At 41.4% G+C, this 26,941-nt stretch overlaps 1 protein-coding gene across 1 annotated transcript; it reads right to left on the bottom strand.

The window, feature by feature from the left end:
• Nucleotides 1–360: 360 nt before the first annotated feature.
• Nucleotides 361–26,194, bottom strand: ahctf1 (AT hook containing transcription factor 1). The gene is given in 41 exon segments (XM_028603901.1): nucleotides 361–1,541; nucleotides 4,367–4,452; nucleotides 4,732–4,829; nucleotides 4,910–5,101; nucleotides 5,257–5,527; nucleotides 5,876–8,344; nucleotides 8,496–8,797; nucleotides 8,902–9,023; nucleotides 9,545–9,650; nucleotides 9,874–10,053; nucleotides 10,225–10,909; nucleotides 11,118–11,333; nucleotides 11,500–11,644; nucleotides 12,160–12,261; nucleotides 12,356–12,494; nucleotides 12,669–12,816; nucleotides 13,047–13,178; nucleotides 13,311–13,455; nucleotides 13,689–13,879; nucleotides 14,267–14,413; nucleotides 14,825–14,881; nucleotides 15,018–15,141; nucleotides 15,287–15,383; nucleotides 15,800–15,904; nucleotides 16,228–16,368; nucleotides 16,874–16,963; nucleotides 17,127–17,217; nucleotides 17,411–17,503; nucleotides 17,505–17,540; nucleotides 17,803–17,864; nucleotides 18,049–18,230; nucleotides 18,661–18,793; nucleotides 19,064–19,214; nucleotides 19,349–19,433; nucleotides 19,795–19,911; nucleotides 21,211–21,418; nucleotides 21,697–21,877; nucleotides 22,726–22,828; nucleotides 23,056–23,206; nucleotides 23,461–23,587; nucleotides 25,885–26,194. Coding segments are annotated over 40 exon segments (8,397 nt in total). The 5' UTR covers nucleotides 23,582–23,587; nucleotides 25,885–26,194; the 3' UTR covers nucleotides 361–1,348.
• Nucleotides 26,195–26,941: the final 747 nt, after the last annotated feature.

Raw genomic sequence — 26,941 nt, 5'->3', positions numbered from 1 at the left:
ATTCAAATTCATACAGGGCACACTCACGTTTACAGCTACATTTACATCAACAATTCAGTGAGTCTCTGACATTAAACGTCACCCTAATAGCTACATTTCTGATATTAACCATAACCTGACATGTAAAAGACTGATAAAGTTCGTTGGACATCTGATATTATCTGAGGCACCAGCAGCATACGGTCTCAGCTATTGTGAGGGACGATTAGACGCATGTAGCTCCTTCCAGTGGTTCACTGCACACCTCAAACAGAAAGGAATAGGCTTTGTGGCCCAGTCACTCCCTCCACCCACCAAACCTAACAAGCACTTCAAGACAGTACATTGAATTGAGACAATCACTCAACACCAGAAGCAGAGAAGTATTCAAGCTTTACCATATTTATCAAAGAGCAGTCATCAAAAATAAGACATTCTACATAAGTTCATCAGAAAATAGCCTGTGTCAGCCATACATTTAATTAAACCTGCCTATTAACACGTCCCATAACAATTTTAACAACTCCAAACTGATGTGCAAGTCTTTGTTTCTTTCACACTATAGATTACATACAGCAATAGTCCCAAGTGTGATGGCATTAGTGTACAAGTCTATGCTTCTTTCACAGAAAATACCCCAAATCGACTGAAATTTAAGACTATGGCATAGGCAGTCTGATAAGGTGATCAAACACATTCAAGACACTTAAAACTTCAAAATGAACGTAATTCTTTAGGATTTGTTTATTTATTAACTTTATTTGGATCATAGCAAAAGACTATATACACGTCATTTTCTCTCCACTGGGTTGGTTGCTTTTCTATTTAAATAGAAAAAGACAGCAGGCCTCGAAATCTAATGACAAAAAAAGCTAAAACAAAAATAAAAGAATGTGAATAAAACCTCCTTATCAGAGGCAGGATCAGTTCAGTCTCTGGTTTTATTAATGGGAGTTTCTAAAAGCCCACATTGATTGCTTTCCCTTGTGCCATTCTCTACTCAGAATTAAACTGATTATGAAAAACGTCGCAAAATGTCCAACACAAAATGGCCATGGATACAATATCAACTGAAGTCAAGTTAGTATGAGTGGGATGTGTAAACTCCAAAAATATATGCCTCTCTCACACTGCTATCCACCAGTGTGCTTTTTTTTCTCCCAAAAAAAAATATATTTTCATGCCTACATTGCTTTTATTTTATTGTCCTACAGGGAAGTAAATATACAAAGAGCAGTGTGAGGCATTTGAGGAATTAGAACCATCTTGAGTTCAGGCATACACTTTTATTTGACAGCTCCTGATCGAGTTGGTTCAAATCTTCCGGTGGCTGTTTGAGGTTCACTGGTTAAAACCACCACCAACCTCCTTAAAGTTTCTTCCTCCGCGTGACAGGTTTTGTGAAAACGGCGTCCATTATGCGCTTGCGTCGAAGGTTCATGCTCGAGGTTGGCGCCTCTCCCTCCTTAATTCTCTTCTGTGCTTGCGGATCAGCTGGGCTAGGCAGAGGCGAGATCAGGTCCACCTCTGCTATGGGAGGTGGCTCCAAAACTGCTTTGGACCTGAAGGTGGAGAAAGAACAAAGAACCGAGCAGGGAGTGATTTTCTTTAACCCAAACGACAAAAGACTAAAACTCTTAAAAGTTTATTCACGTTACATTTAGTAATGTTTATTCATGTTATTGTAATACAATAGCTGCAGTTTCCCCAACATAATTACGTTTTTCTTGATTAGATTTTTATTTGTAGCTGACCATTTAGCTAGTGAGTCAGCAAGCTAACAGTAGCCAGCAGCTAAAACACAAAATATTTCACATATCAATGTCACCTTTTGGATGGTTTCCAACACCGGGGCGGACGGGGTTTGTTGAAACGCTAGCTAGCTACTAAACGAGGCTGAGAGACGGGTGTGGGCGGGGATTCTCTGGGAAATCTCCGCGACAGTGAGCCAGGACGTTCAGTGCCTGTTGTGCAGCAGCAGAACATCTCCCAGCTGCCCGGAATTATCTCCCCTTCACTTTTCAGTAATCTTAACTTTTCGTTTTGGTGCTTAACCCACCTTTTGTTGGATTAATTTAGCTAATGGCGTAAAGACAGCTAAACGCAAAGGGGGGCGAAATTTGGCAGGGAGGAGATTTTCGGCACATACACCGGTAGCACTACGGAGATGTAGCTACCGCTATGGATGGCCGCTGTTGTGGCTCGGGGCTGGGTCTGTTTCCCGACGTTTAATTAAACTGCCGTTATACTAGCGTCGTAAGCACCAGGCACTGGAGATAAGTTCTGGCCGGGGGTTGCTGTAATGAAAGTAGCTGGCTGATAGCTGACTGGGGGCTAACGGTAACTAGCTAGCTATATGTCCCAGGGCTGTTGTCAGCTGTCATCCCGACTGAGTCTCTCTGCGCCGGGGGAGTGAGGCAGACAGACCGTGGTGTGCTAGCTGGCTAAATTAGCATTAGCATTAGATTAATCGTCTATCTACAGCTAACGTTAACGTTACTAGTGAAGTTATTCGTGGGTTAGCTCAGTCCTGTTAGCTGTGGTCGAAACAGTCATACTAAAAATAACTATTAGCGTGTTGAATGATGTTGTAACCTCATAATGTTACCAAAAAATTTCTAATAGTTACCCACAAAGCTTTAGCATCAACGTTAGCACATTGTAGTAACGTTAAGCTGGTATCGATATTGAACTTACAAAATAGATAAGGTCTCTGTTGTATTACTGTGATAAGAAGTGGGATGTAATTAATCACAAAATGATGCTGTTTGGCAAAAAAAAGCAGTATTACGGTTACAAGTATTTTTTTTGTGACATTATATGATTTACAATTACTCCTGAACGTATCATCTTGGTGCCAGTGTTCTGACGGAAGTTAGAGTAACTGGAGGGTGAAAGGTTATAGGACGCCACTGACGGGCGACTAAAGGAAACGTGCCGTGTCTGAAAATAAAATAACCGATTTCTCTGGGTTTGACATTTGGGATAGTGTAAGAACACAACTCATAAAAATATATAACATAGGAATGGTCGTTTTTAGACATTTTAAAGCAGAAATTTTACATATTGTACCTTTAAATCTAAGCAGTTCATTGTCGTATCCTCAGTCTTAAGCCGGATATATACTTGCTTTTAAGTATGCATGTGCATGATGGCTGCCTCATCTATCCTGCCTCTGGAGCGTTGGTTGTGCACATCCTCAAGTTAACTAAAATGTCCGCACGTTAAAAAGGTAGGGGCAGTGCAGAGACAAACTATACTTGACATTGTCACGGCATGCTTTATATTTAGGAGCTAAATACCATCTACGATGGTGCTGCTGTCACTTTTTCTGCCGTGATCTCTGAATTAACTATATAGTAACCTTTGAGTGTCACCATGTTTACGTCATGCAAATCCAAAGTTTTTGGTTCTCTGGTGTGCCCTCTGGTGGAATCATCAAGTAACACGCATAGTACATAAGCTAGTACAGTGATTTTCAACCACTGTGCACACTAGTGTGCCGTGAGAGATCGTCCTGTGTGCCGTGGGAAATTATCCGATTTTACTTAATTCAGGGTTCATACGCATTTTAACCAATACTTTTCGGCAAATTTCCATGACCGTGTTCCTGAAAATGTCAGTCGATATTCTACAATAAGAATAAAAATCTGTATTAAAGTTTACCCTCAGTAACTATAAAATGAATGACAATTTATGTGGTTCATAGTCGGATTCATAATAATCGCTCCCAAATAGAACGTTGAGGTTAATACGACGTGAAAATACATTTATTAATCACATATTATTATGCTGTGTTAAAAAAAATTCCACGACTTTTCCAAAACTTTCTGGGTCTTTTTATGTTTCTAAAACCTTTCCAGGCCTGGAATTTGCATTTTTTTCAAAACGTATGAACCCTGTTAATTGGTCCAACAAATTTTTTTTAGGGAGTTACTGCAAATAATTTGCCATTTTGCGCATCTGTGCCTGCAATGATGACTGGCAGAGAAATTAAATACTATTCTGTGTCAGTACGTGGCAGTATAGCGCAATAATGACATTTTTAAGGTGGCAGTGACCGGATGTAAGCAGTAGGGCCGAGATCATCGATGTAAGCCTGCTACAGCGATGGATACATTTTTAAAAAGGAAAAATGCAGATTCTGATCTTATTAGGCTACAATGTGTCATTATGTAACATTTTTGGTTGGTGGTGTGCCATGGGAGTTTTTTTTTATGTAAAAAATGTGCCGTGGCTCAAAAAAGGTTGAAAAACACTGAGCTAGTAAGTAAAACACAGTTCACGACACAGCCAGTTGCCTACACCAGCGGGTGGTTAAAAAGCGAGTATAGTATTTCTACGGCTTAAGGGATCCACGAGGTATTTTTCTGACAACAGGACTTACTTGGCTGTTCGTTTGCCTGCTTTTCTGGTCTTAGAAATGCCTGCTGCTTTCTCCACTTCCACAAGATCTTCCGAAGCAATTTCATCCTAAAAAGAAACATTTCAAAAGACATTTCATTCATTTAAAAAGATACCATAAGATGATTCCTGATTTTTTTTTAATCCTGAGAAGCTGTGAAGTCAAAAATCCTCTTGTTCAAAGGCTGGTAATACACAGACGATAGCTATGGAGCGTGTATAAATCCAAATGCACCAAAGTAGTGGACAGCAGTAATTGCAAGATTGAACTGTAATTGTACCTACAACTGATCTGAGCTCACGGGATTGAGGAACTGACCTACAGACCTCATAAGCAGAGGCACTTACATGGGGAGCAACAGAGGCATCGTTGACAACTCTTCTGCTGCTGCGAGTGACAGGCGCGGCAGAGTCTTCGCTCGGGCCAGGAGACTCCGCTCTTTTAGCTTGACACACAGACACAACACAGGGTTAAACCCATCCTCGATGAATAATTGACATCCAGGTCAATGGATAAACAGCTCACCTCTTGTTCTTCTTCGTGAGGGGGAATAGATGAATGAATGCTCTCCTGGACTAGACTCGTCCTCTTCGGGTTCGGGGACCAGGCTGTCCTTCACAGGAAGTAGCAAGTTAACCTGCTCCACTGACGACTTAGGACGCACGTACGACGAACTCCTCTTACTGGTTCTTAGCATCTTTGTGACGACTACTGCTCCTGTAATTGCATAACAAAATAACAGTTATTTTTAATTTTTAGCTAACATTTTAGCTTCTTTCTCCTATGATGGACATCTTACAGAAACTGAAATACAGAAAAGAATAATACAAACGCAGTTCTATTGTTATGTCTGCATGCAGCATTGTACATACCTTCCTGCTTCTCTACCTCATCCTGAAGTCTCCTGATGAGGGCGTCTGCAACAGGGGTTTCAGAATCCACCTCCAATGGCGAGTCCAGTAAGGGAAGGTCTTCCCCATCATGATCCCAGAGTTTGTTTCTAGTTAGTCGATGGGAGTTGGTGCTACCAGCATTGCTGTGATGTTCAGGCTTGAGGAGAACACCACTTTCTTTTATATTTTTTGTAATGGTCTCTTCTCTCTTTCTTGTACTCTGAGGAAGGGACACAGGGACCAGTTTCACCTGGGAGTGTAAAACGTCATGAATGATCAATGTGGATGGATCAGGTTTCTCAACACAGTAATATGGAATAATGTAAAATGGACAAAAAGGGTGAGACAGAAAATGATATTGTGAGGTAAAACTTATTTTATGGAAAGTTATGTCTCAAAAGGTATTTAAAGAGAAAGTCAGTTGATGGTTCAACATCAAACAAAAATAGCTTAATATATGTCAAAATCAGATGATAGTGAATTATATGAAGCTTCTTGGTATGTTGACAAAACATTCTCTTATTTGCGACAGCGCCATCATAACAACAACTCACACACAAAAAAAAAAAAAAAAAAAAAAAAAAGAGAAATTACTTACTTGTGGATAAATGTTTAGGGTGATACGGTTGGACTGCCGAGTCGCCCTGCCGGGGCTGGAAGGTATTTTGCTCTCTTCCGGCTGCGTCTCTGATGATTCTGTCCTTTTCCTGGAGTGGCCTTTGACAGGGGGTACTAAGACTTCCAACTGCTCCTTCTCTTCTTCCAAGAGCATTAATGGTGTCGATACCACCTCACTACTACTCAATTTTCTGCTGGACTTCCTCGGAGTGCTTTTGGCCGGTGTGCGAGTCTTGGAGCTTGTTCGTCGAGAAACTTTTGCGTCTGTGACCTCATCCTCTTGGTCCTCCTCTTCGCTTTGGGTCCTTTGGCTGGTCCTTGTTGTGGTGGCCGTCAGGGTCACGCGCCGTCTGGCTGGAGAAGACACCTTGGACGTTGCATCAACGTCCCCCTCTTCTAACTCTTCTTTAGGAGGCTCTGGCTGAGCGTTGCGAGTACTTCTTCGAGGTGTGCTAGCCTGGACTTTAGTTTCTTTGTTCGGTTTACGCTTTCGAGGTGTACGACTAGGCGAGGCAGGGAGCATAGTGCTCGTTTCTGCCTCCTCCACTTTCCCCTTCTCCTCTGGCTCCTCCGGGAGGGGAGAGATAAAGGTCACTGCCCTTGCTCTTGTGGTCCTCCGTGTTGGGGTGGAAGGAGCTTTCTTTTTCCTCTGAGAAGTGGGGGTCTCTGGCACAGGCTGTTCCTCTGGTTGGCTATTTGAGCTGAAAACCTGCCTCACAGATTTCTCTTCTTTAACAGCATTATCTTTTCTCAGGCTTCCCCTGGTTCTCCTTCTTGTTTCTTTTTCCGTCTTAATTTCTTCCCGGTTATCCTCTTCTTTCTCTTCTAAGGCTTTGTAGTCCTGCTGTTTCTCCTCTACAACAGTCTCTGTCTCATTGATGTGGGTTATCTCTGTGTCCATATCAACAGGCCCATTCTCTTCAGGCTCCTCCTGGTCCTCGGACAAAGTGGACAAAACAAGGGTTGCTTTATCCGCCTCCTCTACCATCTCCTCCTCAGCAGCATCTTTCTCTGCCGTAGAGTCTTTGTCATGCACAACTGCTAGGAGTTCTCCCACTGGAGTTGGTCCAGAGACTGAAATACCTGCAGCTTCATGGTCTTCAACTAACCTTATAGCTGGGAGTTCTCCCACAGGACTGGATCCAGAGGCGGAAAGACATTCCCGTTTATGATCTTCGGCTAACATCACAGCTGGAAGTTCTTCACTTTGACTTGGTCCAGAGGCTGAAAGACCTTCAGGTTCGTGAGCTTCAGCCACCATCACAGCTGGGAGTTCTCCCACAGGACTGGATGGAGAGGCTGAAAGACCCATCAGTTCATGGTCTTTGGCTAACATCCCATCTGGGAGTTTTTCTCCTGGACTTGGTCCAGAGGCTGAAAGACCATCAGGTTCAAGGTCTTCGGCTAACATCCCAGCTGGGAGTTCTTCTCCTGGACTTGGTTCAGAGGCTGAAAGACCTTCTGGTTCATGGTCTTCAACTAACATCACAGCTGGGAGTTCTTCTCCTGGACTTGGTTCAGAGGCTGAAAGACCTTCTGGTTCATGGTCTTTGGCTAACATCACAGCTGGAAGTTCTTCACTTTGACTTGGTCCAGAGGCTGAAAGACCTTCAGGTTCGTGAGCTTCAGCCAACATCACAGCTGGGAGTTCTCCCACAGGACTGGATGGAGAGGCTGAAAGACCCATCAGTTCATGGTCTTTGGCTAACATCCCATCTGGGAGTTCTTCTCCTGGACTTGGTCCAGAGGCTGAAAGACCATCAGGTTCAAGGTCTTCGGCTAACATCCCAGCTGGGAGTTCTTCTCCTGGACTTGGTTCAGAGGCTGAAAGACCTTCTGGTTCATGGTCTTCAACCGACATTACTAACTCTGCATCGCTCTGTTCTTTATCATCTAATGTCTCATGGTTTGCCTCAGTGTTTTCAGTTTGTAGGTCAGCGAGTTCTGACTCTGTCGGCCCATTTACCTCAATTCCATCCAAGGTTTCCATTTCTTTTCTCTGGTCCTCTTCATGGACTTCTCCAGACAGAGGAGGATCCTGATCATCTGTACCCAAAAGTATAACCTCATGTTTGGCCATAAGTTCGTCAATAGCCTCCACGGCTGGAGACAGGGTGGGAGGATCAGAGGACTGCAGATCATTCTCCATAGGCAGCGTGTCTGCGTCTTTATCCATGTCCTCATCCATATCCAGCACCAGAGAAAAGCCGCTGTGAGTTTCTGACCTCGGATCGTCTGGCATGCTTTGCTGAATCTCAGGAGGACCCAGCTGAGAACTATCAAGCAGGCCGACCTGCCCCTCCACAAGCTCCAGGGGTACCAGGATTGTGCTAGAGGGTTTGAGCTCCACGTATGATGATCCTTGCTCTTCATCCTCATCTGCCTTCATCTCTCCTTCTTCCCCGAGTCTCACCATCACCACGTCACCCTCCATGTCCTCCTCTACCATCTAATGGAGGAAACGCACACAATAAGTTATTTCTTGCTTCTTTCTTTAGTGACTGAGCGAATAATCATTTAGTCTATAAAACGTCAGAAAATGATAACAATGTCTATCACAACTTCGATTAGCTGACTTATTTCAGCTCTAAATTTGTTACCTTTATCTCTGCACAGGGTGTGATCAGAGAGAACCCGGCAGCCTCCTGCTCTGACAGACTTGGCAGGAAGTGTGCGTGTCCCTGTTGTACAAAGACTGAACTGGGTTGAAGGGCTGGCAGCCTTCCATTACCCTGGACCTCCTCAATGATCTCCACCTCACTACCAGAGTCCTCCTCTTCATCTTCCTCCTCAGCTTGATCAGACTCCTCCTCCTCCTCCTCCTCCTCATCATCTTCTTCTTCTTCTTCTTCCTCAGACACAGGGCTAGAAAGTTCTTCACTATCGTTTACACTCACAACAGCTAGGAGATAAAAAGCAGAAAAGTGTGTGAGAAAATGAGAAAAAACAGCACAGTGACAGTCAGAGCACCAATGTGAACGTGAATGTGTGTACAATCTTTCTCACAGTGGGAGTCTGTGCCAGTTGGCTCGGAGGACGTCACAGAGGCAGTAGATGTCTGGCTGGTTAACGCTGGAGGAACTTCAGCAGCTGCCTGCGCCTCCTCTTCAACCTCACCTAGTGACTCACTGGGAGAAAGGAGAAGGATATCTTTCAAACTGTGAAAAACAAACAGCTGAAAGGAACTGGGAAGGCCACACAGGGTTACATAACATTTTCATAGTTTCAAACCAAATTCTAAACCAAAAGATATGTACACACGTCAATAAAGTTACCTAGATGGTTTATTTTAATACGGACTATGACCTAAATAATATTTTCAGCTAAGTGAATCCATTAAAATATTTCCTGTTCCCTGAGTTCATTCCTGTTCAAATTCCCATGACCTACAAACCCTGGGCAAACTATGGCTATAGCCCAGGAACAAAAACAAGAACTAGATTCTTCTGCTGGCTAAATGAACATAAACCCCCTGAGTCCCTATAAAAATTTTCCTGGGTTACTGGAAATATTCCACTTTGCTGAAAGTTTCCACCATTAGACAAATATTTAGTGTTACAATGTGAGTGATTTTTATTCTTATTTAATTACACACTGCTGAAATATGGATTACAATGAATGTTGTCTGTGAACAGAAAAGGGTACAGACCTGCTGAAGGATGTCTGGGTCTGTGATGCGTTGTGGATTCCAGAGCGGGTGAGCGGAGGAGACAGATCGTTGCCAAACAGATGCCTCTGCACAAACTCTGTCAGATCTGTAAGATAATGCAGAAGATACATCTTAGTATGAAGTCATTATAACCTTAGTATGGTCGGGTAATGTAAATGTTTCAATCTATACTGGTAAGAATTTCAGAAAAAGCCACGTGTTACACCATTTCCTCATCGTGTTATGGATACAAATTACTACAGTTATGTCTAATATGAGGTGGTAATGTCTAACTTTTTATAGTATAAATGCATCATTTAAGGATAGACCTGTTGATTGATCCAGTTCCTCTTCTGGTTCATTTGTGGGTTCAATGGCTGCAGGTGGTTTCAAATAGTCCGTGAACTCTGTGGATTCATTGGTCTCGGTCAGGACGTCCTGTCCCACTGATAGATCCGGAGATTGGACTTCAGCGCCAGAGTCCGTGCTCTCAGTTACCTGGTTACAAACTAGTAGCATACAAAATGTGTCAAGCGATTTTTTTTTAGAGAAGTGTTTTGCAAATTATTTCTGAAAATGTATTAGAGCATAGCACGTCTTTGTATTTTGATGCTGTGCCGTCCCACCTCTAATTAAAATGCGGACAGAAACGAATACAGCAAATTCTGCAAATGAATTACCTTGATTGTGACTAGACATCTCCTCTTGGTATAACGTTGCAGCATTTTCATGTTCGCTACTTGACTCAACATCCTGTTCATCCTCCTCTTTAGACTTAACTTCTTCCATGTTGTTAGTCTCCTCTTTCAGAGCAATCTCTTTCACGTCCTCAAATGTTTCGTCTTCCTTTACCTCTTCTTCTACCCGCTCTATATCCTCCGATGTCAGCAGAGGGGTGTGCTCAGTGGTTGGTAAGGGCTTTTCCTCTGGTTCTTGATTTTCAGATGGGCTTTTGATGTTCACCATAACTACCTCCTCTTCTTTCTCGGTAGCTGGATGCCGTTCCTCTCCTTCCTGGTCTTCTGAGAAACCAGGAAGATGTGCATCATAATACTCTAGAGTGGTGTCTGTTGAACGGACAGATATCTGGCTGGTGTCAAAGCTCAGGTTAAGTTGTTGCTGTGTTGCATCTGATGGTCTGGTTTCTGCAGCGTCTTCATGGATGGTGGATGACTCTGTCTCAAAGCATCTCAGCTGTGGTGAGGGAATACCATCTTCTGGAGGCAAGAACTTCACATGAGGTTTTTCTCCTTCCTCGTCTTCATCCTCTTCCTCCTCGGCAGGCGGTAAAGACCAGGTCTTATGTGTGGCCTTGGTTGGCGTAGAGCCTCTGGTAAGCAAGCTAATCTCGCTGCCTGCTGCCATCTAGAGAGGAAAACCGTTCCAAAGAAGATTGCAAGACACATTTTATTATAAAAACAAAATCAAACCTACACTAGCCAAACAAAGATGAGAATGGTGCTCACACAGACCACTAAGCACAAATTTGTTAAAGAGTTTTTTCCCTGTTTGTTTGTGTGTGAGGTGGCTCCTCGGAGTCAACACACTACTCCTTACTAGAGCTTGCTCTTACCCCATTGGTCCATTGGATGCCCTTCTCCGGTTCAGGAGATTCTGCCTCTTCGATAAAGGTGATCCGGCTCTCTTTGCCTCGGAGTGGGGGGGTAATGGAGCGCCCTGGAGAAGCAGACGGTGTGGCGACAGGTGTGGGCCTCAGGCTGCTGCGCAGGATGGACTGGGGAGTGAAGGCTGAGAACACACGGCCAGAAGCAGCCAAAGCCCGAGCTCGCTGAGAGAACAAAAACATGAAAAGTGTAAGTAACAAAACACGAAAAAGTCAATTATTAGGAAAAGAAGCTATACATAAACAACATTTATAAATATACATAAACATTTGACTTCTAAGGGTATCCTGACAATGTGAAGACTTACGTAAGTGTCAAATTCCTACTCACCTTGACAACCTGCGGTGTTTGCAGCAGACTGAGTTCAAGGGCCTTGCTGGTGCTCTGTGGAGAAACCCAGGAGCTGGGAGGTCTGGGGGGGCTGAGGAGAGGGCGAGGTGTCTGGCAGGAGGGGTGAACCACCAAATCCATCAGCCTGGTTCACATTGAAGAGGAGGAAGGAATGCTTTAAGATGCTGTCTTAACAAAGCTCTGTCATGCATACTTTTAACTTTTAAGAATATAAATATTAGTGTAACCTAGCCATTAGTGTAACTATTTGTATTCTGAAAAAATGATTGGAAAAATGCTGTAAGAAGATGTACATGCATAGTTTTTCAAGTCTGAATTTCTACGCCTTCGGGTCAATATAAAAAAAAAGGTATGGGACATATGTCCCAGCTCCATTATATGGTTAAACTAAGAGTTTATTACCCTGAGGTGTCTCAAAATATAATAAATTCAGAAATGTATGCTTATGCTCTTTAAGAGGTGCCTTGCTGTAATGCTCAAATAAATTTAATTTTAGAATAATTTACATTAATTTAATGTTCAACAACACTAAAATGTCCTGTGTCAGAGGAACAAAAATATCAAGGGTTTTGGTTTATGTTCAAACATGTGGGTATGGTATGCTTCAATCAGGCTAACATGGAGCACTTATGAGAGAACCTTGATTTCCGCTTGGAGGTCATGGTAATAGGAGTTCCCAGGAAGGGCTCAGAATGGGCCAAGGAGGAGGACTTGGGGCTCTGAACATCAGCAGCGCCGGAGCTGACAGAAAGAAAATGGAAAAAAGGTTAGAAAATCAATCAAATAAATAAAAAATAATTACTCCTGAGATACAATTTTGACATTGTATGCTCACCTCTTGCTGGGTGTAGCCCCTTTGCCTAACCACACCTCCTCAATCTTGGTCAGGAGATTGTTGATGAAGCCGGCCCTCGACATCACCTTCTCACTGACGGAACGTTTGGTGATGGTTGACAGCGGCTGTGGCCGAGAAACTTGAGGACAACATGTAAATGTGTTTTTTATATTTGATAAATCATAAGTTAAGCTGTTGTTTAGATTACATTAAAACTAAAATAACAGACACCGGTGCTGTGGTTGGAGCAACAAACACGTTACTACGGAGGTAAATTGCAATCGACATGAATTAAAGTTAAGCATCTCCTTACCTTCTCTGTGGATGGCGTAGGGATGTTGGTAGGGCTTTGCTCTCTCCATTGCCAGTTTCCTCTGGACTCTCGGCAAAACCTTGCCATACTGATCCAATATCAAGTTCCTGTTGTTGGATCGTTCTTTAAGCTTTGGGTCCCGCTCATTCTAGGAACAAAGAAGCAAGAGAAATGGGATGGATGGATGGAATTTAACTCTTCTTTTTACAGTAACAGAATTTTCATATTTGAATATATGTCTAAATTGATAACAATTCATTATTACAGTTGATTCTGTATACCATGAATAAATATCTAATAAATGTACTATACATGTCACAAACTGTATAACGCTGTGATAATTAATGGTAATACTTTGTAAGGGAGTGTCAAACATACCACCAGGTTCATTTTGAGGCTGTGGTTGAGCTGCAGGGCAGGAATGTAGTTGGCCTGCTGAAGGTAATGAACCATCAGCAGTTCTCTGTTCTGGAGACCCCCTGTACCCTGGAGAAACTTCTCCAAACATTCCTGAAACACAAACCCAAGAACCACGAGTTTTAGACGTCCACTTTATAATCCAAAAACATAAGGAAAGATTAATTTACAACAATGATTAAGGGATTTTGAATGCAGCAATTAATCCAATCAGCTCTATCCTACCTGCTCAGTGAGGCCCAGGGGCAGTTTGAGCAGCTCCTTGATGAGGCCCAGCTCCTGGCAGCTCTCATACAGAAAGCCCAGCAGCTCTCCCATGTTGAGGCGATTAGAGTGCTTCCGAAGTAAGGACCACGCCTCTATGAGACACCTAGAAGAAAGACACACTGGCTGGTTATTAAGGGAAGATGAGACCTGTGAAACTAAACAATGGCAGGCATTGGATTGCCATCATACTTGTTTCCTAAAACAAAAAGCAATTTTTCTTAACCAGGTTTCACAGTTGCGAAACTTCAACAATGTTATCCAGTTTTACTGAACATACATTTGTATTTAATGTTTCTGCTGGTGTTCCTGCACATAATCCTTGCTCTTTGCTCTTACCTGTTGTGTAGCAGTACAGACAGGCAGAGTTTAGCCTGGGTGGTAGAGGAAATTGGGGGCTTCATAACATGGAAGTATCGTAGAGCCACTGCGTGTTGGCCCTGGCACATCAGCGCTTGCAGGACTCGCTCGTGCTGCCACTCAAACTGACACTGAGAGGCAGCGGGATGCAGGAGCAACTCAAAGGAACTCTGGTCAGGACAAAGAAGGAAAGGAAAGGAGGTTTTAGTTAGTGATGGCCAAATGAAGCTTTGTGAACCATTTTCTCTTTTTTCTGAGCCCACTAGATGGGGCTCTCTCTTCAACAAAGGGTTGAAAACACACTGAATTGCCATTCCTTTAACCTTTTTCTTTGAACAGAGGAGCGCCGTCTAGTGAACTCAGAAAATAAAGGCAATGGTTCACGAAGCTTCATTTGGCCATCACTAGTTTTAGTATCATTATTGTTTACACGTTTAAACGTTGTTAATATGCTAATACTGAGGTTCCATTTCCCTTTTAATACAATGAAGCTCTTTTGTCTTGCACAATGTTTCTGTATCCAAATTTACATCTTAAAAAGTCAGTCAAATATGTACCTGGTGGTCATGATGGTCCAGCAGCCAGAGGCCTTGTACTAGTTTCACCAGTCCAATAGGGATGGCAAAAGCTGGGGGAAAAGACTCCACTGATGCTCCCTCCTTATTGGGGAAGGAGTACATCACATCCAGCAATAGGTAAATCACCTGGGATCATAGGTCAAGGCTCATACATGCAGTAGGCTTAAGAGAGTCGATCATTGCGAGAGTTTAATATTTACAACTACGACTGAGGTAACTAGATTGTAAAATAAATGACCCAGCATTGTAAAGATTTCCGTCTTTCAAAAACTACAGAAATCTTTAAATGGAATCGATAACAAATCATCCATTCAAAAGAACTGTGATCTTAAAAAATGCTTTTATGTAATGAAACACACAGGATTACAAAAAAAAGTTGTTGTTACATTTGTTCTTTTGTGTGATGTTAAAACAGTGAATGCAGATTCCCTTTTTATCTGCAGTTTCCTAGAACTGTACATCCACAGCCACAAACATTCCTTTAAACAAGCCAATAAACAGCAGAAGAAACAACTTGCAACTATTATTTAAGGATACGATTGCATGTTTGGCAGCTTCATCAATGTGGTCCAGTAGGTAAACGTCCAACAAGGCCTGTGGATCAAAGTTATAAAATCACTTCTTTACACATTGTAAGAGAAACAGACGCAAACATTTTTAATGTCTAATTTGACATAAATTAGATGGTACAAAATAATTGATATTAAAAATAAATAGTTTTAATGCTTACATGCAGTGTAGGTGGTGGGTATTGCCCTGTCCCATTCTCGTCCCTCTTCCACAGGTTGGTCAAGCGTTCACCACATTGTCCGACCAAACCGTCAATCATCAGGCAGTCTGCACACCACTTGCCCCTGAGAAGATCACGGGACAGCGTCCGCGTTAGATCAACTTAGACCATCATCATCATCAGATATGATTTAGAAAATATTGGTTGGCTGGAGTTATAGATTTGGAATATATCAACGATTAAATTGCTTTCAAGCCAAGACTGCTCACTTAGCCAGCCTGGTGAGCTCCTCTCTGCGTATAGTATAGTAGTTGCTGATGACTGAGTGAGTGTAGAAAGGCCTGGAGATCTGGAGAGCATCGTCATCTGGTGGAAAGGGAAGTTCAAAATTAAAAATAAAACTGAATACAGTGCTATTCAAAAGTCTGGCAACCCTTTAAATTGTATGCTTATCTGTATACAAACTTAACAAAACAAAAAAAAAAAAAAAAAAAAAAAAAGAGACTTGAACCAGATACATTTCTGCTAATTTGAAATAATACGTGTTTACAGCAGCCAGACTTTTAGCTGGCTACACCTCTTGGAGCCAGACCTTGATTTAAGAATGTAACCCCACTCTACGTCACAGAATGCTTCTATTTTAAGATTAAAAAAATTTGGTCACTGGAGTCAGCTACAAATTCAACCTGCTTCCAACTTGTTTACTCACTGACTGAGAAATTGTGTTGTGCAAAATTGCTGGTAAGGTTTCTCAGATCATGTTTATGCCGGCAACACCTTACCTGATCCTTCAGGCAGTAGACCAGTACGACAGAACCAGAGCACCACCTGAGCGTACTTGGAAATCAGACTGGACACCAGGTTTTTGTTCATCAGACCCACCAGGCCTACACAACAAAAATATTGACAAAACCTATCAATAACTACAAATGACTCAAAACAACACCTTCTCTGTTTAAATGGCGGATCAAAAGGACAAGGCATTATAGCTCAAAGTGTATCAAACCATAAAGATATCATCATTTTATTGACATAAACACTCAGTATAAAGACATTTAAAAAAAACACAGTGAAGCTGAGTATTTCATTACAGTTTAGCCCAAATGGGAATTATAAAGAGTGTCTTGTGTGCTGGCTGAACCTGTTTTCAGTGACATCACTGGGAAACATAACACTTGTACATGTGATTGTATCTGTGTGTATAGTGCACCTTTTTGTGTAAGCTCCTGAGCTTCACTGAGCAGACAGTGGAAGATAGTACTGAGGTTACTGAGCAGTCTCTGGCTGTGCTGTAGCAGCTGCATGGTCTGAGGGTCTGTGAAGTTGGACGAGCTGTCAAACAGCGGTGCACCTAGGGAACACATACACACACACACACACACAATAAAAATAGGAGAAAACAATAGGTCTGTATATCTTAAATAATGAATAATTAGAATAATCGACAAATGGAAAACCCAAGCATTTGCTATCCTTGGTAGGTGAAATAATTCTGTGATGTAAAAGTTGGAGTTGTCATAAATTAATTAAGCTTACAAACAGGCTACGCTAAAATATCTCATCTAATCTATTCAAATGTATCACTGGATACCACCTGAGTGCTCACATAGTGCCAAATATAGGGTTTGTCAGATGTCCAGTTCTTGACACCTTGAAACATTTATGAAGACTTAATAAGATCGCCTTACAAATTCAAATTTTTATCAATGTTAAAAAAGAACCATTTTACCATTTCTTATTGCAAAGACTGCAGAATGGATTTACAAGATCCAACATTTCTATTCCTGTCTAAAAAACATTCTATATACATTCAGAATGTCTTTTGATGTAATTTTTTTAATGATATTAAAACATACAGATGCCATCCAGTTCCTCCTTGGTCTGGACCACTTTGTTCCAGGCCCAATCAAGGATGTAGCGCAGGTTCAGGGCAGAGCCAGGTTGTTCTGTTTATGAGGGACAGAATTACAAGCATTGAGAGTTGAATGCATTTATGTAGAGGGACTTGGTTAAGATTTAAACTATGAGTATCTATGTTTGAGATGAAACCACATACTTGCTGAGCAGTTTAAAGAACAATTTGACAGTTATACAAGTATGACTCCTCACCTTCTGCAGTCCACTGCTTGATACAACCAGTTATCAGTCCCAAGGAGCTGGTCTCAACCGCTGTGGACAAGATGGCATCCAGCTGCTGCTCCTAAAGACCAACATCAAGTTAAATGTACACACTACTGTCAAAACTTCTGAATAATTATAATAATATATATATTTGTTTTAATTCTTTATATTGTTTTCTAATGTAATTTAAATGATGGGAGTTCAAGAGCATCAAGATCGGTGGCCTTTTGTGAACAAGTGGTTCTGGAGATCAAGAGGTCAGCTGTGTGTACCTGAGAGAGGCTGGAGGCCTGGCTGTCAGCAAGGCGAGGTGAGAGTAGGCCGGACATGAGGCAGCGAGAGTAGCTAGTAGAGATGATGTCACTGGAGCAATGGAGCAGCTTTCTTCAAAAAGCTCAGGGTCTGGTGTTATGACAAGGCTGAGGTGTAAAAGAAGCCGACTTTCCACTCAAATCATCTTCACATATTTAAATCCTACGTGAATGGTAAATATTGTGTAGCCTTAGCAATAAACATCATATAATCTTATGTTAACTGAAACACAAAAGCACACACACGCACAAGGAATAGGCTATGTAAACTAAAATTCAAACAGTAAAGTTCCATATAACAAACGGTGAGCTGAATATTTTGTATGATAGATCAATTAACAAAAGAAACTTGCCTCTTTCTGATACCCAGAGCAGGTTAAGTGCACAATTCCAGAATTGAGCAAGCAGGTAGCATCTGTAACATGAAAGAAAAAAAAAAAAAAAATCTATGTTATTAGTGAAATTACTTTTAAATCACAAATTTGTCTGCACAAGCAAATTGCTGAGCAATACAACAAAACAGGCAACAGAAATTCACAGAACGTGGAAACTTTTTTATAATCCCTGCATATTATGGTACATATAGTGTCTACACTTACCAAAGTTATATGTGGTGGGATTAAAGTACTGTTCTGGTGGGGGGCAGGTGAAGGGCAGGCCCCTGCTCAGGCTGCGGTCGTGCACCAGCACATCCAGGAGGACGTGTTGAGACAACATCTGCACTACGCGGTCCAGAGACCAAACTGCCAGGTAGGGACAATTTTGCAGAGACTCTCCAGTTCTGACAACAACAAACGAAAGTGAAATGCAGGGTCACAATAAATCAAGCAATCATTACAATAACCCCTAGAAAAGAGGAGACAATGACGCCTTAATTACCTGCATAACTGCAGTTTAAAAAAAAATAAAAAATAATTATAAATATCAGACAAACAACATCCTTAACCTTGGGTTTTATATTGTTCCCGTTTCGTGTCAGGTCTTAGATGTGTCAAGTTTATTCCCTTTTCATTTTAAGGTACATTGTCAGTCTGATATGTCAAGGTGAGGGGAGACTCCATTTATTTGTATTAATGAGTTGATATGAGATTGCTACATCACCTTTAAACTGACTAAATGGTTTAATGAAAGTTGGTAATTTCTTTAAAATGTATCGTAATTGAGAACTCAAGAAACCTCTTAAGTAGTTACAAAATCAGTCTCCACAGTACCTCAAAGAGTCTGGCATCTGTGCGTGGTACCAACGGTTGATGTCAAAAACCCCGATGTAGGTAGATGGGGTTCCCTGACCATAGGCCTTGACTTGCCAGCTGAAGATAGACACACTGGTGTCTGGAGATGCAACTGAAAATGGGGAGGTGAGGGAGGAGGGAATGAGAGAGAGGAATGGCGAAAGGTTAGGGTGAATGTAGAAGTGAAAAAAAAAAGGGCAGGCATGCCAACTGAGAAGTAAATACAGTATGCAATGCAAAACAAAAAGGGACCAAGAGTAGGACTGTTCATCATGCAGTTGATTGTCAACGCAAATCTGATTGGAAATGCTTACAATCAGCACTAATTAGTTTCCTACAAACTTCTATCTTCCATGGGTAGTTTCAGGGGAAGCAGGCTAACCTTCGTTCATGCTGTCATCTCTGTCGGGATGGGGTCGGAACTTCTCGATGGTCTGACAACTCAGCAGGCGGGTGTTGGTGGCCTGGGCTCTGAGAGGGAAAGCTGTGCCACTTAACTCCTGACTGTAACGTTCCTCACAGTACTCCAGACCCTGAGTAACAGAAAGTTAAAGAGGGAGGAGAGTAAACCAAGGAAGGTAAATATACAGTAGATGTGCTGATACAGAAGTAAAGGTTTCACTGATTTAAGTGAATAGAGAGAACATATTTTATATACACTACAGACCTCATAGAGGATCTTTCCAGAAGCTAAACACTTCCTTTCACTGAAGGCCAACTGAAGCAGGCGGAGGCTGACCATATCTCCCTCACTGCGTGGGAGAGAGAGGAGGCAGAAGAAAAATAAGAACTTGGCAAAAAGCAAAAACACACACCGCCTGGATGGAAATACAAATGCTGTCAATTTGCTAAATCTTATGCTATTAGAGAGAAGCGTAAGGTGAACTTTCAAGGCGGGTTCCAGTAGAAACCCTCATTCAAAACTCCCATTGATATTTTGGGCATTTTAGGATAGTAAACCCTGTAACTCGCCTAACATTTCAGACCAAGGAAAGAAATTACTGAGATTGTTTTACAGAAGCTAGTGTAATAGAGGCGACAGGACACCATGACTTCACCTCTTTATAGTCAAAACAAAGAACATAGTAAAATTGAGTTTCATGAAAGACTTACAGGTCCTGAGAAGACTGGACAGCCCAGAGGTAGCAACAGTTCCTAGGGTCATTTTCTGGCTCTTGGAAGGTGAAGGCATGCACCGGCACCCTGCCACCCTCTAACTGGGAGTGGTATCTCCACATGAAAAACATCAAACAAAAATGAATATACACATACAATGATTTTTATTAGGGCTGGACCCGAATATTCGAATATTCGCTCGGTGGGTTGGTATTCGATTTTAAAATTTGACATTCGAATATGTTTTTTTTATTTTGGTTTATTTATTTTCTGCATTTATCTCTCGTTCACACTCCAGTCCAGTTGGTGGCGGTAATGCACATTTAAGTTGGTTTGCCAACCGCCAATAAACTAGAAAGAAGAAGAAGATACTGTCTGTACACGATGACGCCGCGCCCACTTCAAGCATTTAGCAAGCTGGGCAGAGAAGCTAGCGGAGATAACAAGTGCGGAAACGGAAAACTGTTTCGCGTTTTTCCGTTGTGATTCGGCCAGAAACTTCAACGTTGTGAGGCGAAGAGATCGTTTTGGAATATAAAGCTTGGATATTACATTTCCTTGGACTCTCGGGGATTTATGAAAATCAAGTTTTGGTCCACGTTGTACCACTTTGTTGCTGAAAGGACAACGACAACAGGTATGCATGCACTCTCGGCTGGGCAGATTACGGCTAAATTGTTTTATTTTCTTTTACTTTGTAACAGTTGTGTACATGGCTTTATATTTTAAAGATTTAATGCTTTAAAGTTATAAAAATGCTCATGAGTGGAAGTTTTATCGAGGTTACAGCGACGCCCCCAGTCATAAAGTGTCCCGTTGACGAGACAGTGATCCTTGAGAGGTTAAAAGTTTATTAATTCTGAACGTGTATGGCCTGTCTATTTATATTGCACCGAATACGACACTGCTGCACTCCCTTGTGAAGTCGTTTGGATGAAAGGTTCTCAAAATAATCAAAATGCAAAAAAACAGACAGACGTCTATTCCTGCCTTTATTAGAGATAATAATATGTTCCGAAGCTTCGAATATTCGATGCTCATTACTACCGAAGCTTCGAAGCTCAAAAAATGGTATTCGGACCAGCCCTAATTTTTATTTACCCAACAATGGTATTCTTAAATTTACAGTATATTATAGCTGCACATACTCTTGTAATTACTATATATGGCTCTTGAAAATAAATCCATTCTAGCATTAGTAAATTCATCTATTCCATAGTGGATGTTGGGATAGGAAAACTGCTTGTAATGTAAAAGAAAAAGTACTTAAGGGGCATAGAGTGTTTCGCAAATAACAGTACCAGTGTTGCATACAATTCAAGGGATAGGCTATCAAGGATGGACACCCAAGCATCTTCCACACTTTAAAAAATAAAATAAAATATCCAAGTCTGAAGAAATGCAAAGACTCACTCCTTCTTTAGAGTCTTCATGTTCCACAGCTGTAAATAGCCATCTGAAAATCCCACTGCCAGCTGGTTGGTCCTTGAGATGTACTGCAGAGCTGTGGCTCCAACACCACTAGGCCCATTCAGCTGGAGACAAAGATGTCTGCCTTGTCTGGTGCTGACTTCTCTCAGCCTGGGGATCTCTGCAGGAGATTTGGTCACTACCTGCAGGTCTGGGAACAGAGAGTAAATATAAAAGGGATGAGGGTTTTAGATAGAGAAACAAGTGTGTGTGTGTGTGTGTGTCAAGAAAAACGGAAAGCAAGATAAGCTCTTTTACTACTTCACTAAAGAGGCCTATATGTGTCAGTATGTAACCATGTTTTTTTTCCAAGGGTGTTCTAATTAGGGGAACTGGTCATTACACAAGAGCAGTTTGTACAGGACAGAGGACAAACAAAAAGTACATGCCAACACTAATAAACCTAACACTTGGTCACACGCTCCTCACCTGAAGCCTCCAGTTCACTTTGGCTGCAGGACAAGTCATCGAGACAGAGGTCCACAAGCAGAACATGACCGAGATCCGTTACCACGGCGGCAATGCCAAAGAACCAGCGGAGACTCTGGTGAAGATGCTGGGTCAAAGTGCTTGCTCCGCCGTAACTCACTAACGGCTCAATAGCTGTAATCTAGACACCAGAAAGGGTGGAGAGAAGAAAAGGAAAAACAGACGATTTTGAGGTTTCGATGGATACGAAGACAGGCCCACACAGTTCAAAATTGACTTTCGTAAATCAGATTTTTTTTCTCTACTTCAATACCTGCTGAAAACAAACATCTGCTAAGGTGAGATGACAAAAAAAACAAAAAATACAAATTGCTCTTCAAATAACTAAATCAATAATATACATCTGACATGAAGAAATGTTTGCAGGCTAAGATTTTTGCCAAAGGAGGTGTTATGGTACATGTCCATTGTCAGCATCATTTCCATGCTTCCCATTCATTTCTATGGGAGTAGCTGTGCAATGCATTCTGGTAGCGTCGCGGGGGCTTTGGAAAAGTGGGGCGTTGAGTCGCCCGCTCCTCATTTACATAAAGTTGAATCCAGGCGACTTCATGCAAATGAGCAGCGACAGGCTCAGCTCAACGCCTCTCAAAAGCTCACAAAAATCTTTCAAACTGACTGTTGTCAATCTGAAATTAAGACAGATTCAGCAACCGCATAGCCTATTTCGGGCTTAAAATGTTTTCAGAAACACGTTTTGGTGAACTAATTTCGTAAAATAAGAGATTGTATTCCAAACGAGCTGCCATTATGGTGTTTTTGAGAAACATTTTGTCTCCTTGGACTGCTAATCGTTTTGTATATTATATAAATATATATGTATATTAACGACTAACGACTCAAATTATGTTAGAAATGTTGCCTTTAACCAGTGATTTGTCACTCCACAATTTTAGCATTCAGACTCAAAGCATAAGACCATTTCTACTAGTTATGAACAGGAGAGACCTTGGTGCACCACCAACTCACCCTGCCTGGTATAACCACAGCTTTGACCACCCTTGACAGTCCTAAGTCATAAAGACATAGCACGCTGCCCTCTGCTTCCTCCAAGCCAACTAGTAATCCAGACCTAGTAAAATAAAACAGTAAAAGGAGTTAACATTTGATATTTCCTCAACCAATAATATACATCTAATAAGCTTTCTTTGTCAAAAATGTTTAAGCAGATGATTCTGACAGTTGGACTACAAATCACTTATTGCAAGTTTGAATAGTAGTTAATAGTTCATTGTCTCCACAGATCACAATCCACATGAATGAGTGATAAAGAGACAGATAGTGAAAGAAAGCTCTGACCGTTTGAGCCAGCTGAAGTCCCTGGCAGCGAGGACACTGGGGGGGTGCTCGCCTCCACCACTGAAGCAGTATGCAGACAGCCGTTCTCCTGTCACTGCATGGACAACCTCCAGATGGGGGCCACAGGCCAGCCAGGCCAGCCCGCTGCGGCCTTCACACACAGACAAGAAAATGAAAGGTTAGGGGGGAGTTATGATCCTGGATTACACCAAACTAGATTCCATTGGTGTTTAAATACGGGTGGGAAGGTGTTCCATGATTTTTAGCCTTTTATTGAAAGAGATTACATTAAAAAGTACTGGGACTAAATTACATTTTAAAACCTCCCATTTGTCATCGCAACTAAGGATGGAAGGAAGAAAATAAACATTTATAGAGAATATTGATCAGTAAAAATAGGCTTACCAACAGTGAATTTCCCATGTAGCACAGAGTCTAGGGTGATCTCATCCTCCCCTATAGCATCTATAGTCACTCCTGGGAAAGGCAGCAGGCTGCTGGTGACTTGGGCAGTCAGGTCATGCATTGTTCACTGTATAAACAACAATAACACAGGACATACAGTATGTTAGAAACAGCAGTTAGTAAATTTAAAACTTCACATACAGTTCCCTTAAAATACTGCACACTTACTAAAGTTTTGTGGTCAAAATGTAATTTTATAAAGTTTGGTGGTCAAAATGTAATTACATTTTGTCAATATCACCATGCCCTAGGTTATGTATGTTGATCAATAAGTCAAAGTACAATTACAACCAGTGAAACACTATTTCTGAGCCCTTCCTATTCCATAAATCCACTTCAGGCTTTATCTGCTCGATCAGGTTTTAAAGCACAAAAGAGGCCTTTCTTTTGATCCACAGTTGCACCCACAGTTGTCAGGAAATGTGCTGTCAGCAAACTTGCTGACAACTGGTGCTGCAACTGGGTTTTCTTTCTAGTCAACAACAACACATGATATACTGCTACACATCTGTTTGCAGATGTGAGTTATAACATGGAGTTATGATAAAGTGTTAGAGTAAAGCACTATTCAAATCATTGGTCAAAATACCCCCCAAGTGGCCTTTTTTTAACCCCCCTCTCCAGACCCACTGACATTGCCTATACATTTTTCTTAAATTCACAAAATCAGTATTATCTGAAAACATGTTAAAACTTAAAAACAATAATAAAAATAAAATAAAAAATAATAATAATAATAATAATAATAGACTTCACCAGTAGAATGTTATTATTATCATCATGTTTTCCCATGTGTTGATTTCTATTTATTCTTATGTCACAACCATTTTTGACCCAAGTCTGTAAATGTTTATGCTGTTCCTCAGCCTTATTTCACAAGTGCTCCAACAAGACAATATGATCTACAGCAGTATGGTATACACAGTGGTGCTTTCAAGGCCAACTCGACCTAAATGGAAATTCTCCCGTCAATATTACAGTGTGCGAAATTGGACACAATACTGCCCTCTGTGACCACAATGCAAAACACAGTGGATTCAAGTGAACTCCCGCGCAACAAGCCTGTCACTACGCAGCCACATGCAATGACGTGAGATTAAAAATGTAGACATAATATAACAATTACCAACTAGACAAGCACAATGTATGCATTTAAAAGCGTCGCCACAGACTATTGAAAGAGGCAAAGAGTTTAAAACAAAAATAAGACGATTCAAACAAATCTGCTTCCGCAAATACGAAATCTAGCCCTCACGTGTATCAATATCTGCGTGACACTACATAACAATGTTGATACAACCCAGAGTTACTTTTAAATGTAGTCGTCAAACATATCAGACACTATTCAGACTCTATATATGTTTAAACGTCAGTTAACTGACTAATGTTAGCCTGGTCGTTAGCATCAGCAGAGTATAGATTAGCTTCACCAACTGTAGTTGTTAGCATTGAGCTAGCTTGACATAATGTAAACAAACATACGATCGCTTTCTGTGCACAATGTAATGCACAGTGCTGTTAAACAAATGCCACAATAACCACACGTTAAAATTATGCGAATGTTATTCAGTGCTGAATAAGGATTGGTAGCTGCCTTACACACTTTCTCAGTACATTAGCAGGCTACCCAGTTAGCTTGCAAGGTCACGCAGGATTACAGTTTATCTAGCTAGCTAGTAAAGTTACGATATCTGACCTAGCTAGCTAGCTTCAAAGATGGCAGTAGTTATTTCGCGTTGTGTCTTTTATTAAGTTATTGGATATGTGTGCCACAACAAATCAACTAACGTTATCCACAACGCTGACTAAAATTAAACTCTCAAGCTCGTTAAGTCAGGGCGGCTAACGTTACGATGCTACTTTCTGCTCGCGTTAAATGTTAGCAAAGCAGTTGGTTATGCACGTTATTTCTTCCATGACCCACTTTGGTGCTAAAAACCAGCAGCAACGTTACTATTTACCAGAGCAAAAATTCTTCTCGTGAGTCTTGTCTTTACTTGAATCTGTGAATTTAGATAGTTAGCTAATTGTGTAGTCTTGTTTTAACGTTAGCTAGCTTTAGCTGGAACTGTGCAGAGGTACTGTAATGTAACGTTTAGCTAGCTATGTAGCTAGTCTATCTAGTAATACAACACTATCTAGCTAGCTTATAGCTAACATTACTGGCAACATCACGGTACAGCTAGCTATCTAGTCTTCGTCAGCGACAAGTCAAGCTCTTATCGTGAATCTTTTCGGTGAATTTAGCCAGCATATTAAGTGAGTTTCGTGAGCTAACATTAGCCATGTTAGCTTTCTCTCAGCTGGAAAACGTGATGCAATGTGCCGCTATCGGCTACCAACGTCAACGTACTCTAATGTTACCTGTCCGAGGATGTTGACGGCTTTATCAGAGCCACGAATGTTTAGTTTTCCTTGATGAATATCCCGATTTCTTTTCTCCTCTGTCATAATCCGCTCTTTTTTAAAATACAACTCATGCGTAAAGCACTCTGAGCACTCCAATTGAATGACAGGCACGAGATGCTACCTCTGACTTCAGGCTTCTCCTCCGCAAAGCGCCATTTCCACGATTGGAAAGTGCTCCATGGCCTTCTTCTTCGGTTCTGACAGAATAAGCACAGCGATCGCGTACTGCTGCCCTCTTCAGTTTGGGCGTCATTTACATGCACAATTATGTTGTTGATGTGATGTTACTGTCGAGTTATCCATGGTAGTAATCCATGGTATCGAGGGTTGTTTCTATGGTTGTATCGTTTAGACCAGGGGTCACCAACCTTTTTGATTTATGATTATTAATGATTAATGATACTCATTTATGTGAAGACACTGGTCATGTTTATGATTTCTTACAATAATTATCAACAATGACTTAACAAGGTGGGTAACCGATAATATCAATATTCAATTTTCATTTTTCATTTTTAGAACAGGCCTGAGGGCTACTCATGTGGTCCTTGGGGGCTACCTGTTATGGAGGAAATAGTTATTCATAATTCAAATTGAAAGTCCAAAGAGAAATTGAAAAAATTGGTGTGCGCGGGTGGTGTCCGCGCACACCACCCGGAGAAAAAAGTGAGAGAAAGAAAAAGGAGAGTTCGCAGTTCGGACGATGACTATCCGGTTGAGATTGTGTGTGTGTGCGTCCTCGAAATCTGACCACACACAAACACACGTAAGCAGAGCTACCCACACCCATGTTTCTACTGTTGCTTAATTAAATATAACATCAAAAGAGAGAAGTTGTCTGAGTCGTGTTTTAAACAGACACACCTGGGGCGAAGTTGGGAACCAGAATCATCTTTAAATCCAGTACTAATCTAGTCCTCACTAACACGGGCCCAGTTATAGTAAATACATGAAAACTTCACGGTTGTTGCATGAAATGTCGTTTGTGTTTAGCCTACATCATCATTTACTA

This window comes from Perca flavescens, chromosome 1 (genome assembly GCF_004354835.1).
Source record: "Perca flavescens isolate YP-PL-M2 chromosome 1, PFLA_1.0, whole genome shotgun sequence".
Classification (NCBI taxonomy): domain Eukaryota; kingdom Metazoa; phylum Chordata; class Actinopteri; order Perciformes; family Percidae; genus Perca; species Perca flavescens.
This window is presented reverse-complemented; position numbering and strand designations above follow the sequence as displayed.